We start from the raw sequence: 13,632 nt of genomic DNA, 5'->3' as shown, positions 1-13,632 counted from the left end.
TTTCCAAAGAAAGATTAAGCAGTTATAAGAGAGCTCCCCACCAAGTTGAGGGAAAGGAATAAGCCTATTCACTGCGCTGAGTTTTGTGCATAATTAATCATATCATTCCCATGCTAGTGAAGGACTGGTTCATACCTATGGAACGGGGGGCATGGATAAACCTTTTATAAATTCACAGTGAAACACAAAGAACATCGTACAACCCAGTTATAAATCTACAGAAGCTCAAGTGTAGCAGGCATCCAGACAGCACCATGCCTAATAATGTGACAGAGCGCAACTACCAACATAAATCTAACCTATAAGCAGTCCGAGGCTTTAGAGGTCCATCGCAGAATTTTTGCTGATCTGGATCACACCTTCCTCCCAGATTTTCCATTTCTCCTCCAAGCTTAATGTCAAAGCTTTTATAGTCGCTGTCAGGGTTTTCAGCACATCTACTGGCAAAATAATTTGTCTGGTAGATGCGTATAGAGTCGTTGTGTTTGTACTCCAGGTAGGAAGGTAATGGGTGCTGCTCATCAGGCTTTGGTCCTTCACTACCTACATCACGTGCAGAGAAAGACAGGAGGTTTACATATCACAGCCATTAATGTGGTGCAGTTTATAGGCTCAAGCTGTTGACAGACATATTCTTATCCAACTTTCTAGCATTCCTTGGAGGCTGCACAGGCTACCTTGTGAATACAAGGTGGTTAGGGTACCTTGTTTCTAGTACCAATATTGCTATTATTTTTCTGGGAAACTTCAGGCAGATTTCCTCACAAGACCTTAGCGCAATTTTTCCATGATGCAGTAGGCATGCACGGGTCGAATTCAATGCTATGACATTTTTTCCTGTGCCGTTGGTGGGAATGTCTGTGATCCAGAATCCTGGATGCTACCACCAGCTATTTCAAAAAGCAAGTAAAAAAAAATCCACACACTGAAAAGTCTCCTGTATAGAGAGAAAAGCTGCAATAGGAAATGACAGGAGTCCCCTGAATAGAAACTCACAATATTGTGTAAAAGACTCAGGTAGGCAAAACCACAGCAATGAGTAGTCCCCTTCTCAAAGAGCTTTATAGTCTGCACAAACATGACAGAGTAGACAGTGGAAGTATTATCTATGCTTTTTTCCCCTAAGGGCTGATGGACAGAGAGATTAAGAAACTTTCTCAGGGGTCACAAAATATGTCCTGGCATGCCAGTAAATGAAGCCACTTCTAAAAACATGGTATTAATTGTTGAGACATCCATCTGTTTTGTCACATATAGGTCAACTGCAGAAAGGGAACTTTACATGCATGCTACAAGGGCAATCTCTGTTCTGTTTCACAGTGCTGCACGCAGTCATTTTCTTCACTAAGCAAACACCACCTGGGAGATGCTACCTTTGCCTTCTCAGCATGGCTTACTGAGGTTCTCCAAAAGAGTTGCCTTAGTGTTCCCACCTAACATTTAAACTACCTTTAGATCTGTGCACAGCAAGGCAGTTTCTTCTGTGTCCATTGCCAATGGCATCCAACATAAGTCTCCTACCGTGGAGATTTCCTGAACATACGTGAGACCATAACCTAGAGTACAGAAGCTAACTACTGCTTCTGGCTCTGCAGTTGCTACTGACCCTCGGAGGAGAAGACTGAGTTCCTAAGTCCCTAGGCTAGGGAGCAGGTATAGATCCAAAACCTCTATGAAACTCAGCCACCAGATGAGGAGAAGCTCCTTTGCTGTGTAGTGATGGGGGTGTACCTCCCCATGTAACTCCTATAGGCTATAGAGAGAATGGTATTAAATCATGACACTTACCATCAGCCTCTCTCACAACCACAGTAAAGTACTTCACAGCTCCATTAGTATCACTAAACCAGCTGCAGTTAAAAGTAAAGTTGATGGAGGATTTGGTAATCAGCACCTCTTTTTTGTTCACTCGTATGTCTGGAGGTGGCTGAGGGGGACCTGAACAAGAAAAAAACCTCTATGAAACTCAGCCACCAGATGAGGAGAAGCTCCTTTGCTGTGTAGTGATGGGGGTGTACCTCCCCATGTAACTCCTATAGGCTATAGAGAGAATGGTATTAAATCATGACACTTACCATCAGCCTCTCTCACAACCACAGTAAAGTACTTCACAGCTCCATTAGTATCACTAAACCAGCTGCAGTTAAAAGTAAAGTTGATGGAGGATTTGGTAATCAGCACCTCTTTTTTGTTCACTCGTATGTCTGGAGGTGGCTGAGGGGGACCTGAGTAACAAGAAAAAAAAAAAGGGAGGCCGGAAGAGAAAAACATTATCTATGTATTTGCTGGGAGCTAGACCTAGTAAGGGAAATGCAATTCTTAATAAAGCTCAGCTGACTGGACCCAAGTCTCTGATTCTATTCTCTTTGCAATCAAGAAAGTGTCTTCACCTCCCACAGGGAAACTGCCAAAGTATGAAACAAGCCAGCAGTGAGTTAACTATAACAGTGGCAGCTCCTCGGTAGGAATTCCTGCAGAAGCCCACATGGAAATGCATTGAATTCTTGCTAAATCTACGAAATCAGAAATTGTAGCTGCTAAAAATGACACAGGTTTAAGCCAAGTATTTGGAGGCCACATAGCACACTTGCTACAGTAAGTTACCTATTGTAAGCATCTAAATTTCTGCTTCCTTTTCCAGAGGAACAGCCCTGAGTCAGCCAGAAACAGCATTCAACTATAGAGTACCATCTTCCAGACTGACTGCAGAATTTCCATAGGAAATGTTCTTTGTGTGACAGAAAGCTATACCTCAAACACTGACACAGCAGAACGAAACTGGAAAGCAAAGTACATAGGGAAAAACCTTCAGAGAACCAGTGCAGCAAAAGTGGGGATTTTAAGGATCTACATTGCTGAATGTTTTAAAAATCTGTACTACTGAAACTATACTGCATGTACCCAAAACATATCGAATATGTAAGCAGGTGGCTAAACTTCAGAAGGTTTTAGATTGCGAAACGAACCAATAATTAATTCACACATTTATATGTTGTTTAGCTAAACCTCTTAGATCTACAAAGCCTAGCTGCAATTTTTTGTGTTCCCTTGAGGTAGGGCCTCCAGTGTTAACCAGAGCCTGGGAGGGCAGCAGTGTTCAAAGCAAATAAGAACAAACATGAAACAGCCAACCTTCAGATAGGATTCAGTCTCACTTCTTGTGACATGAGTAGCTAGCTCTTACTACATCTGAATTTGTAGCATCCTTTGTGGTAGAGGAAGGAGATGACATGGTTGCAATTAAAAGGCAGTTGATGGGGGTGGTGACTGAACTCTGTAGCTTAGCTCACTAGCTCCCAAACCAAACATAATTTTTATGATCTAGCATGTCACACAAATGTGGCTTTTAATAAGCAGCTATAGAGGCATCCCTGAATAGGCCTCTTGGCCATCCTGTCATTTTTGAGAAGTTTAGCACTGGAGCGGTTCAGGCCCTTGCGTTGTGCTGTGCCACTGAATCCAGAGGTACTGCAAAAACTGGAGCAGCTCTAGGGCCAGCAATGGCAGTCTGTTGACTGCGGTGATGCTTGGCAGTGCAGAGGCACCAGCAGATGCTGTCACTACCCTCCACTCAGCAGCCTAAGGGTGGAGAAACTGCAGAAGCTGTTTCAAAGCACATGCTTTGGAAATCTGTGGTCTTCCCTCAGGTCTAACTCCTACAGGTGATTTGGTCAGGTAGCATCTCAGAAGAGTGTACGGAGAGCCCAAAGAGGACCCAGTGCCACAATCCAATGTCCTTACTGAGGGATCTTTTTGGTGAGGATGGCTACTGTCTGTGAGGGAAAACAGCCAGGCACAGGAAGCCAAGCAGCAACCATAAGGACAATTAAAGGTGTGGGATGACGAGGACATCTTTGGTGCTGAACATCAGAGTGACAGGATAATTTTTCATGTTTCTCAGGCTATGTTTCATGAATGAGCCAAATAAGCAGGTCTGGCAATGTAATGAGAGGCAATATAGTTAAAATCCTGCATTGGCTGTCACAACAGGGACCAAAGGACAGGTTTGCCCTATTTTGGCCACCAGATTACGAGTGCCACACACTGGCAACTGTGGAGTTCAGAACTCCTTTTGCTGTCTAACCAACACAAGCAATTGCTTGTTGCTGCTCACTGCCTCCCTTCATGGCAACTCTGAATTCCACTTACGGTCAATCATTGTGATGGTGCTGTCTTCAACTACTTCACTCGTCATGTCTGCAGAATGCACCTTGATGGACACCAGGTATCGCTTGTGGGGAACGAGGGTCATGATATTAAGCAGAGATTTGTCTTTTTCTATCCTTTTAGAAAATTCCAGTTTAGGAGCATCCAGTTTTTTGCATTCGACGCTATACCCATCAAAGTCAGAATTAGGAGGAGTCCAGGAACACGCAATGGCAGTAGAGGTCTGGGGCCGACAATGAAGACTTTGTATCTTGTCTGGTTCTAGAGAAATGTTGAGAAGTTGAAGCTCAGTGGGAAAAGGGACAGGCATAATGCACTCTGCTCACCCCGTGGCCCCTAGATTTTGCATCAACCATTTGATCAGAGCAGGAGGCTGGGAGCCAGCATTCCCACCTCTCCTGCAAATGTGTGCTGCCTGATTATTAGGCAAGGCAGTCTTACTCATTTTAGCGATCTGAAATTGGATCTAGTGACAACAGCCTCATCAAGTTTGTGAAGCTTCAGTAACTGTGAAAACAAGCAAACAAAACTACTTGCTGAAGTCTTAACAAGAACAGCAACACTGGAAAGCAATGGATTTCTAGAACTTTGTTACAACATCTTTGAGGTTACATGTGGTCAACAGTATCAGTCAATACTAATACTGTCATCTCATGACTGATCTGGTTTCCTAGGTAGCATGTGGTGTGTCCATATTACTAAAGCATACCACAGAATTATGCTTTATCCGTGTAATACTAAAGCATCATTTATAACATGCGACATGTAACAAGGATGGGATTTCACTTTCAGATGGCAGACACCTAGATTTAAGTGGTTAAATACAGGAGAAAGAGGTAGCTACGCTCTCATTTTAATTAATATGCTGAATGAAGTCTAAAGAGCTACTCAGCTTACTAAACATAGATGCCAATTTGGAGCTGAATCCCACCCCAAGTGACATGAGGGTTTGCCAAGGCTCAGTTATTTTTACAATTCCAAGTCACTTTTTCAAATCAGCCTGCTACTGAGGTTGCTAGAGACAGCTAGAGATGACGTGGATCCATGGACACTGACAGAAACGCAGAGCAGCAAAACACTGTGATTCCAGTTTCAAATCCAGTACAGCAGGGTTTAATTCATCCTTCCTGTCTGATCATTCAGAAACATGTCAATTATTTCAATATCCTACTGTCCCTAATGTCAGAGAAGTTTGGATATTCAGCCTTATTTTACCCCTGAAACTGATGGATTCAGGCTTTGCAACCAAACAGCCCCACTCTGGATGTGAAGATTGCAAATGTCTGTCCATTTTCAATCTTTAAACAGTTGATCTTGCACACAGCAATGGCTTAAGAGTCTAGCTGAATTCATCACCAGTCATTCATGAATTTATTAATGGAAATTACCGACTGCAAAAGGAATTGGTAAGATTTAACAGTTTTGCATCTTCTCCAGCTGAGCGTTAGGGTGCAATGGAAATTGTTACTTACTCGTCCTCACACTTGCAGACTGTGACTGACTGTATGTCTTCCAGCTGTCACCACTAACCGTTCTCACACTGAACTCATAGAGTCTTCCTGGTCGCAGGCCATACATGATGCGTACTTTTGATTTGCTGCTGCTGTAGGGATTGAATACTGTGAGGGGATCTTTTGGCAGCCACTGCAACTCAAAATCGTCATAGTCTGTCCAGTCTGGAGGACCCAGCCAAGTGATTGATAAAGAAGTGTTTGCAACATCAGTAAAGGATACAGTGTTAGGAGGGCTGGGTGCTACACAGAAAGAGGGGAAAGAAGGGAAAAAAAAGATTCTTAACAATTTTTCCACAAGACAAATAAGATCAAACATGCATTATTTTCTTCATGCATCACAAAGTGGTTTATGTTATCCCATGTACACAGCCAGTTACTGCATCAACGCTGATGGTGGTGACTTTCACAGACATTACATATTCCTGAGCCTTTGAAAGAAAAACAGTGCTAAACAAAATCACACTCCATTGGTTTAATACCCTTAAGAATAGCCTTTATCTTTACACCTTCAGTGTAGAATAAATCCTCCCTCAGAGTAAGTCTGTTGCATAGTTGTGAACTAATATGAATTCTGACAGATAGGACTAAACAAAAATCCCAAAGCTTTTGTGTCTTTTACCTGTTCTTCCTTCAGCGTTTGCTGTGTTGGTCAGGTCACCACTGTGAGTCACCACAACCAGAGTGTACTTTCTGCCAGGAATGAGCCCCTGGAAATGCCATTCTTTCAGGTCTTTCCTGTGCCATGTTTCTTTCTGTGTCCCATTTGGGTTGTAAAGATTCAGCTCATAGAAGTCAACATCTCCTGCTGCTGGACCCCAGGTGAACCACAGACTGTCTGTCATGTTTCGGTTGGATGCCTTGAGACCAACAACTGGGGCTGGTACTGAAAAAAAGGGGATGAATATTACTTCATGTAGAACATCCTTAGGGTGAGGAGAAGCAACAAGGTCAAGAAGACCTTACACTTATCCTGTAATGAAAGCCATGTAATAAACTAGACAGCCACCACAGCTGGCCAAAAAGCCAAGAAGCATCAGGAAGTATATCTCAATAGTTTCCTTTCTTATTTTGAACTGCCACTGTCCCCAAAAGAGGCTGAAATGTTTATAATAGATAGTTTTGCAAATGTTAAACAGCTTTTTCCCAGTCAGTGTCTGGAGACATCCAATTCTGAGGTAGCTGAAGAAAGTGCAGAGGCAGTGGTACACAGCAGTTACTACGTGGTGCCTCAGAGGATAAAGGAAGGTTTCAGAGTGTCAGGGCTGCTAGAGCTGCTTAGGAAACTCTGCTTCCCACATGTGGCTAAACAAACATGAAGATGCAGCCAGAGCTCCCCGTGTGAAACAAGTTTTCCTTCACTGGTAGACTGTCTACCCCATTAACCCTACTTGCTTCGCCTTTTGTCTTTTCCACTCATAGACCAACATTGCTTCTAGGATGGGAGACAGCTGTTTTCCTTTAAGTCTTATGCAGCATACATTGGGATGTCCTTCTCCTGACCTGAATACCTGGGAACTATTGCTTCATTTTCCTCTTGTAACCACATCATTCAGAATTTACCTTCTTCTTTATCTAACGCTTTTCATGTATAAGAGCCAGATTTGATATTTCAAATAGTTGCTTTAATCTAGCATGAACATCAGACTCAGACCAGCTCACTGGTGTCCCTCATTAGCACCACACTGGAGACGGATGATTTTCTTAGATGTTCTTGCCTGTTCTTCCAAAGACAGACGACTCATTAGTGAGGTCTCCGCTGTGGGTAACAATCACCATTCGATACATCCTGCCTTGCCGCAGGTTCTGGAATGAACATTGCTGGAGGTGCTGCTCTCCTGAAATCCTGTCATGAAGGGACTTGTCTGGGTTGTATAGGAAGATGTCATATGAATCAAGCTCCCCTAGTGAGGTGGTCCAGCTGAAGGACAGTCGGTCAGTGGTGTTCTCTGTGACCTTCAGATTTGTGACAGCTGCTGGAACTGAAAAGAAGGATAAGCACAAGAGTAAATATCAAAGTGTCTAGCCACTAAGCTGAACCTTCAATAAAGTAACAACTCATGGCTGGAATATATTTCAATTAAGCCACAAGTAGCTAAGTAATGTCAACATCAACTTTCAGAAGCAACGAAGACATTTATGAGGTGCCGCTGAGTCTCTCCAATACAATGTTTGTATTTCCCAGCAGGCCTGGTTCTCCAGCCTGCGCTCATACAGAACAGTCCATTAGTTTCTACACGAAGCTTTAACTGAGTAAAGAGTGCAAGACTTGGCTCTAATTTTAGAGGTGTGTATTAATGTCAAATCCTGCGCTAAAAGCCTTGAGATTGTGAATTAAAAACTTGATGACAACAAAGCATTCAGGTGGTTCCGAAACAGATAGACTGGGAGAAGCATTCAGCACTTTGGTTCAATATCCTTATTACAAACTATGGCCACATTATTATGCTAACAAATTTCAGATTCACATACCAAGCACTTACCAGGAAAAATGATGCATAAATATCTGGAGTCTGTTCCTATTGGAAACTTTCCAGAATCAAGATATACAGATGATTCATGTATTTAATGATATCTGACTGAGGGAGCTATAAATAAACCGAGATGTTCTAATTACCTGTTCGGCCAACAGTTTCTGCTCGTTTACTGAAGAGCCCTCCACTGACTGTCAAAACTTGTATTTTATACTTCTTGCCGGCTAATAAATCTTCAAATTTGTGCTGTTTGGCAGTAGCTGGCTCTGATTTGTTGCTCAGGAGGATTCCTTGCTCATTCAAGAGCAGAATGTCGTATCTTTCAGCTACACCAGGAGCTTTCTGCCAGGTTACTAACAAGGAATGACTGCTGTAAGCATGATGGGCTAATAATTCCTGGACAGAGGCTGGAACTGGAAGCAACAATTAAAGGCAGGACATTACCAGGTGAAATACGGACCATTCAATACACAACTGTGAATAGACTAATTAATAGAGAATATCTTTACACATTTGCATGTTCACTTGTGGGAAAAGGGATATCTGTGCGTGTGTTCGCACAAGCAAATAATTCCTAGACATAAATACAATCAGATGAAGTTACAGAGCATCATGGACATCTGAACTGGGCATGGAGAAGCAAGAGATATACATAAATGATCATGAAAAGAGGGAGGAGGAGAGTGAGATGAACTGACCGCAACAGTTAAGAAAGGCATGTGAAAACAAACTGAAAAATAAAGAAGTGGTAAATTGGTGCAAAACAGTGGCACAGAAAATGTTAGCCAGCAGCTGTTGGACAAAAGTCAAGGCCACCGCAAACACATGCAGGTGTCTGCAAGCGAGGATAGATTAAAAACAAGGCATTCCACTGTTTGTGTGTCCTGACACGCAGTATGTTGGGGCTATGCGTTGTCTAACAAGCCTTGACCATGCAATGGGCTCTGCTAGAACACAGTATTTGACCACACAGAGCCCTGCAGATGTATGTGTCAGATGAGTACAGGCACAGGACTGGGGAGGGTTGGAACTGCATTCATCCTGTAAAGGCACACTTTGGGCTGGGGACCTGAATTCCACACACATTTACCCAGGTAAAGCTACTCACGTGACAGATCTCACTGGTATTAACAGAGCCATGCCTAAGTGTTTGCAAGAGTGAGGATTCATGCTCTTTGAGATAAAAACTTCTTGCGAGTCTGGGTCTCCCCATACCCAATGGTACGTTCATAAACGTTATTAAATAAGGGTCAGCTTCTGGGGAGACATAATGCAACTTGCTCCTTGTCTCAAAAAAAACGTACTTGTTCTCCCAAAAGCTGCTAAGCTGCTGTGCAAGGTGCCACTGTTAGATTGCACCACCACCCGGTACTGCTCCCCAGCTTCCAACTTGTGAAAGATGTGCTCAGAGACGTGTTTGGAGACACTCCGGGAATCAAGCTGATGGTTTTGCTGAAATATAGTCACTGTGTAGGAATCAACATCTCCACCTCCAGGAGTCCAGCTCACTTTCAGGCTGTTTGTCATGCCGTTAGGTGACACATGAATGTTTCTGACCGCACTTGGAACTGGAAAAAAAAAGGAACACAAAGGCACCTGCTCACAAATTTCCTGTTTGATTCAGACTTTTAATTCCTACGTTTTACGGCCACAGCAAATGATTCAGAGGACAAAGAGCATTTACAGGTACAAGTAATTTCACTCATGGGTAAACACAAGTAAAGCTGAAAGCATTTGTGTAGGATTGTGCCATTTTAGAAAAGCAATTCTATGTGTTTTCAGGAAGGAAAGTAAAGAAAATGTAAGTTAAACAGAAAAAAAGTTTGTATATTCTTTTATCTGGATAACCTCCCTCTTCTCCGAATGACACTTTAGAAACATCTCAGAAAATCAAAGCTCTTTCTGTACACTTACTTAGGCATTTTGCAGTTACAATCTCACCCACTCATTTCAGGTGGGTAAACAGAGGCATAAAATAGCTTAAGTGATTCAGCTAGAGATACTAAGCAAACAACTGGCATGCATGGGAATAACAGAAACCCAAACACTGACATCTCAATACCATTCCTATGCAACAAATCAAATTATCTGCCAATAATCAAATATTGGTGCCTGTGACATTTGTTTATTAAGCACAGATCAAGTTGGCTGAAGTACTACTGTGCTTTTCAATGAGATCTGCTATCTTTGTGCCAGTGTTACAGGAGCTCAAATAAGATCATGGTTCTCCCTTGATTTTCTGTGCCTCATTCTTTCCTCAGAGAAGCCTCAACACATTTTAAATACCACATTATTTCTTACTTGTCAGGCCTTCTATGAAAGTAGCACGTTGTGCATCTCCACTGATTGTCAAGACAAGAATTTTGTATAGACGTCCTGGAGTCAGAGCTGTGAACCAATACTCCTCAATGGTGTTCCCAAGGAAAATGGGTGGAAAGATCTTCATATCATTGAAGAGGAGCTGAATCTCATATTTATCAACATCCCCCTCAGCCTTTGACCAAGTTACCTGCAGATCTTCTGTGCTTCTGTTACTAAGAGTCAGTTCCTTCACTGACTCTGGCACTGAAGAGGTGAGAAGAAAGATAGGAAACTTCTGAGTACTTATTACCAGATCACAGCAAAAAGATAACAGCTCTGAGGCCATGCTCCTGAGCTAAAACTTTTCATTTAGTTCCCTAGGAAAAGCAGTAGATTGCACTTATTTGCAAGGGTTGCTGTTTGTGGTTTGCACCATATCTAACACTGGAAGGCCCCATTTCAGAACAGGGAGTCTACAATCTATCAGCATAAAAATAATAAACGAATAATAACAGAGCCTGCAGGGAGTTTGCATAGCCAACAAAAATTGAGTAGGATCTGCATGTACAACAAATGTGGTGCAAATAGGCATGAGCTAGTGAAGACCCAAGGCAAGCCATCTGCGTGATGCAGCACCACACTGCGCAGTTCCCAACTCCTGCCAAATGCAGGTCAGTTATTTTTGCTCAGTGCTACATCTGTGTTAATAAACTTGGTTTCTTAGCATGGCTCATTAGCTTACATGCAGTGCTAGGTGAAGACAGGCAGATTGCATCCAGATCCCTGCCGGCTCACAACTAGCCACCTTACCACTCTTGTCCCATGCCCTCCAACTCCAGTTCTTGGGGTTATTTAAGTAGAGTAAGGTCTAGCCTATCTTCTTCCTTATACACTTCCATGACCAGAAAAAACTGTCTTGTATATTCTGGCATAGTTTAAGCACAAATACTAAGCTTATGTGGAAATGTGTACAACTGCTTTTCAGTTCTCCATGTTTCAAGATCTGCTTTCCAAGTTCACAGCACAGGTCTCTTCCTTCACTTTCTGTATGTCAGTAACTTAAACGTTGGTCATAAACTAAATACTGCTTTCCTTATTTGGAATGACACACATTCAAAGGGTCACACTCAACATCCTATGTTAAAATCATATGAGATTTTTGAGCTCAGCTATGGTAAATAGAAAAAAATCATTTTATGTTAAAATCATATGAGATTTTTGAGCCCAGCTATGGTAAATAGAAAAAAATCCTGGAGTGTCTCAGGATGTTTCTGGAGTATTTACTTACTTGTTCTGCCATAGACCCTTTCACTAGTTTCGTATTTCCCACTCCTTGTGCTGACTGTGACGCTGTACTGCCTCCCTGGGACCAGATTAGTGAACACACATTCATTTTCATCCTTTGGGACACTTTTTGTTTGGATGAAATCATTGTTGTTCTTGATGATCACTTCATAATTATCAAAATATCCAGAGGCATGTAACCAGGACACTTTCAAGTAGTCACTTCTGGCTGAATTGCTGACAGTAAGTCCCTGAACACTTGAAGGGACTGAAAGAAAAAACACAATTAAAGATTCAGAAAGCAGTAACTTCCTGAAGTAACAGGAGTTGCTGTAGTGGACTATATTTGTGGTAATTACCAGACTTTTCTGAGGAAGTTGCAAAAAGACCACAATGTGGATTTAAGCAATACCCTACCCTCTAAAATAGTAACTCTGCAGTTTCCAGGCTGCTTTATGTCATATGACAATAGTTTGCCTTTCCAATTTTTGGTCTTTTGGAACTTGGTCAGTTTTGCTTATAGCAGTGAGTTCCACAGGTTCACACTAGTCCTGAATTTGCTTCTCCTCATTTAAATGGCTGTCCCTTGGCTTTTCACTTACATCATGAGAAGACTAAAATTGCACTAACTTGATACTCTTTGTTGTTTTAACACCCCTTACCATCTCTCTTTTACTCTACTGGTTTACCAAGTGTAAAGCCTCAGTCTTTTCAATCTTTGAGGAAGTTTTAACAAGTTTTCCATCATTATTGCCACTCTTCTCTGAAATTTCTCTATTCCTGTTATAATCTCCTTGAACACTGCATGACCAAAACCATAGACGTGGGTGTTACATGACCAAAAACAATAGACATGGGTGTTATTCATCTACATGACACCTTATTAATATTTTAGTAGTTAGCTCCTATCCTGTTCTTTCACTGTTTGAGTAACTTTTTGGGGGGATGCTCTGCAGGATATACTTGAAGACCCAAGTAGAGGGGTTAAGGGCAGGAAAATGCATTTGAGCGAAAACTGATAAATGATTTCTGCTCGCTCACAAGGACCGACACATGACTTTTATTCATCTAAAGTAATTTTGGATGACATAAAGCAGCAGTAGGGGCATAAGAATAAGACTAAGTCAGTAAAGCTGTAATTTTATAGTTTGACCCTCCAACCCCTACTCACCCGTCCCAGGTTGGTCAGATATTGAAAGATCACTGATAATGGCTATACAAAGTGGTTATGGCGACTGTATTTGCTCAGAGGCTCTCTTTACCTGTTCGTTCCTGGCTGAAGGAATAATTTTCATACTTCCCACTCTTCGTGGTTATCATCACATTGTAAAGCGTCCCAGGAGTAAGGCTGCTGAAGGAGCATTCACTGAAGGATTTGGAAATGGTGAGAGTCTGAACAATCTGGTCATCGTGAGAGAGTGTTACCAAATAACTGTCTACATCTCCAGAAGCTGGCAGCCAAGAAACACTGAGGTAGTCACTGCGACCTGAGTTATTTACTGTTACTCCAGTCACGCTGGAAGGAACTGTGCGACAAAGAGGAAAAACCAGAAGAGCTTTAACTAGCCAATTCCTATTGTTGTGAGAATGCCTGGAATGCCACCCTGCAAAATAAGCAGTCTGGGACTCCTGAGAAGCTCTGCACTGATTCCCACTCAGCAGCACTCATCTGCTTTTTGGAACACAGTGAAGGAAATTGTCTTTGGTGGCATGATCCCAGCACTTCTAAAATCCCAGAAGATAAGTTATCCTCTCAAATTGCCATTCATCAGTAATAGCAATAACTACTGAGGCTTGTATGAAGTTGAGGCCCATAGCAGAATGTGTTTCATTTACAATGAGTTCTCTGACACCTAGTGGCCAAAACATGAATGAAACTTGTTTTTCAAGCCAGC

The 13,632-nt window shown here is 42.2% G+C and overlaps 1 protein-coding gene across 1 annotated transcript in view; it reads right to left on the bottom strand.

Annotated features, from left to right (window-relative positions):
- The window catches only part of PTPRB (protein tyrosine phosphatase, receptor type B), a 62,811-nt gene that overhangs the window by 14,602 nt on the left and 34,577 nt on the right, over positions 1-13,632 (bottom strand). Inside the window, exons 11-21 of the mRNA XM_009273214.2 lie at positions 13,000-13,263; positions 11,742-12,005; positions 10,454-10,717; positions 9,457-9,720; positions 8,296-8,565; positions 7,397-7,660; positions 6,301-6,564; positions 5,640-5,921; positions 4,150-4,428; positions 2,076-2,225; positions 300-543 (exon numbers count right to left, since the gene is read on the bottom strand). Coding sequence (XP_009271489.1) covers positions 300-543; positions 2,076-2,225; positions 4,150-4,428; positions 5,640-5,921; positions 6,301-6,564; positions 7,397-7,660; positions 8,296-8,565; positions 9,457-9,720; positions 10,454-10,717; positions 11,742-12,005; positions 13,000-13,263 — 2,809 coding nt within the window. The remainder of the gene's footprint in view (positions 1-299; positions 544-2,075; positions 2,226-4,149; positions 4,429-5,639; positions 5,922-6,300; positions 6,565-7,396; positions 7,661-8,295; positions 8,566-9,456; positions 9,721-10,453; positions 10,718-11,741; positions 12,006-12,999; positions 13,264-13,632) is intronic.

The sequence above is a fragment of the Aptenodytes forsteri genome, unplaced genomic scaffold (genome assembly GCF_000699145.1).
Source record: "Aptenodytes forsteri isolate BGI_AS27 unplaced genomic scaffold, ASM69914v1 Scaffold366, whole genome shotgun sequence".
Classification (NCBI taxonomy): domain Eukaryota; kingdom Metazoa; phylum Chordata; class Aves; order Sphenisciformes; family Spheniscidae; genus Aptenodytes; species Aptenodytes forsteri.
Note: the sequence above shows the minus strand (reverse complement) of the source record. Positions and strands in the feature narration are given on the sequence as shown.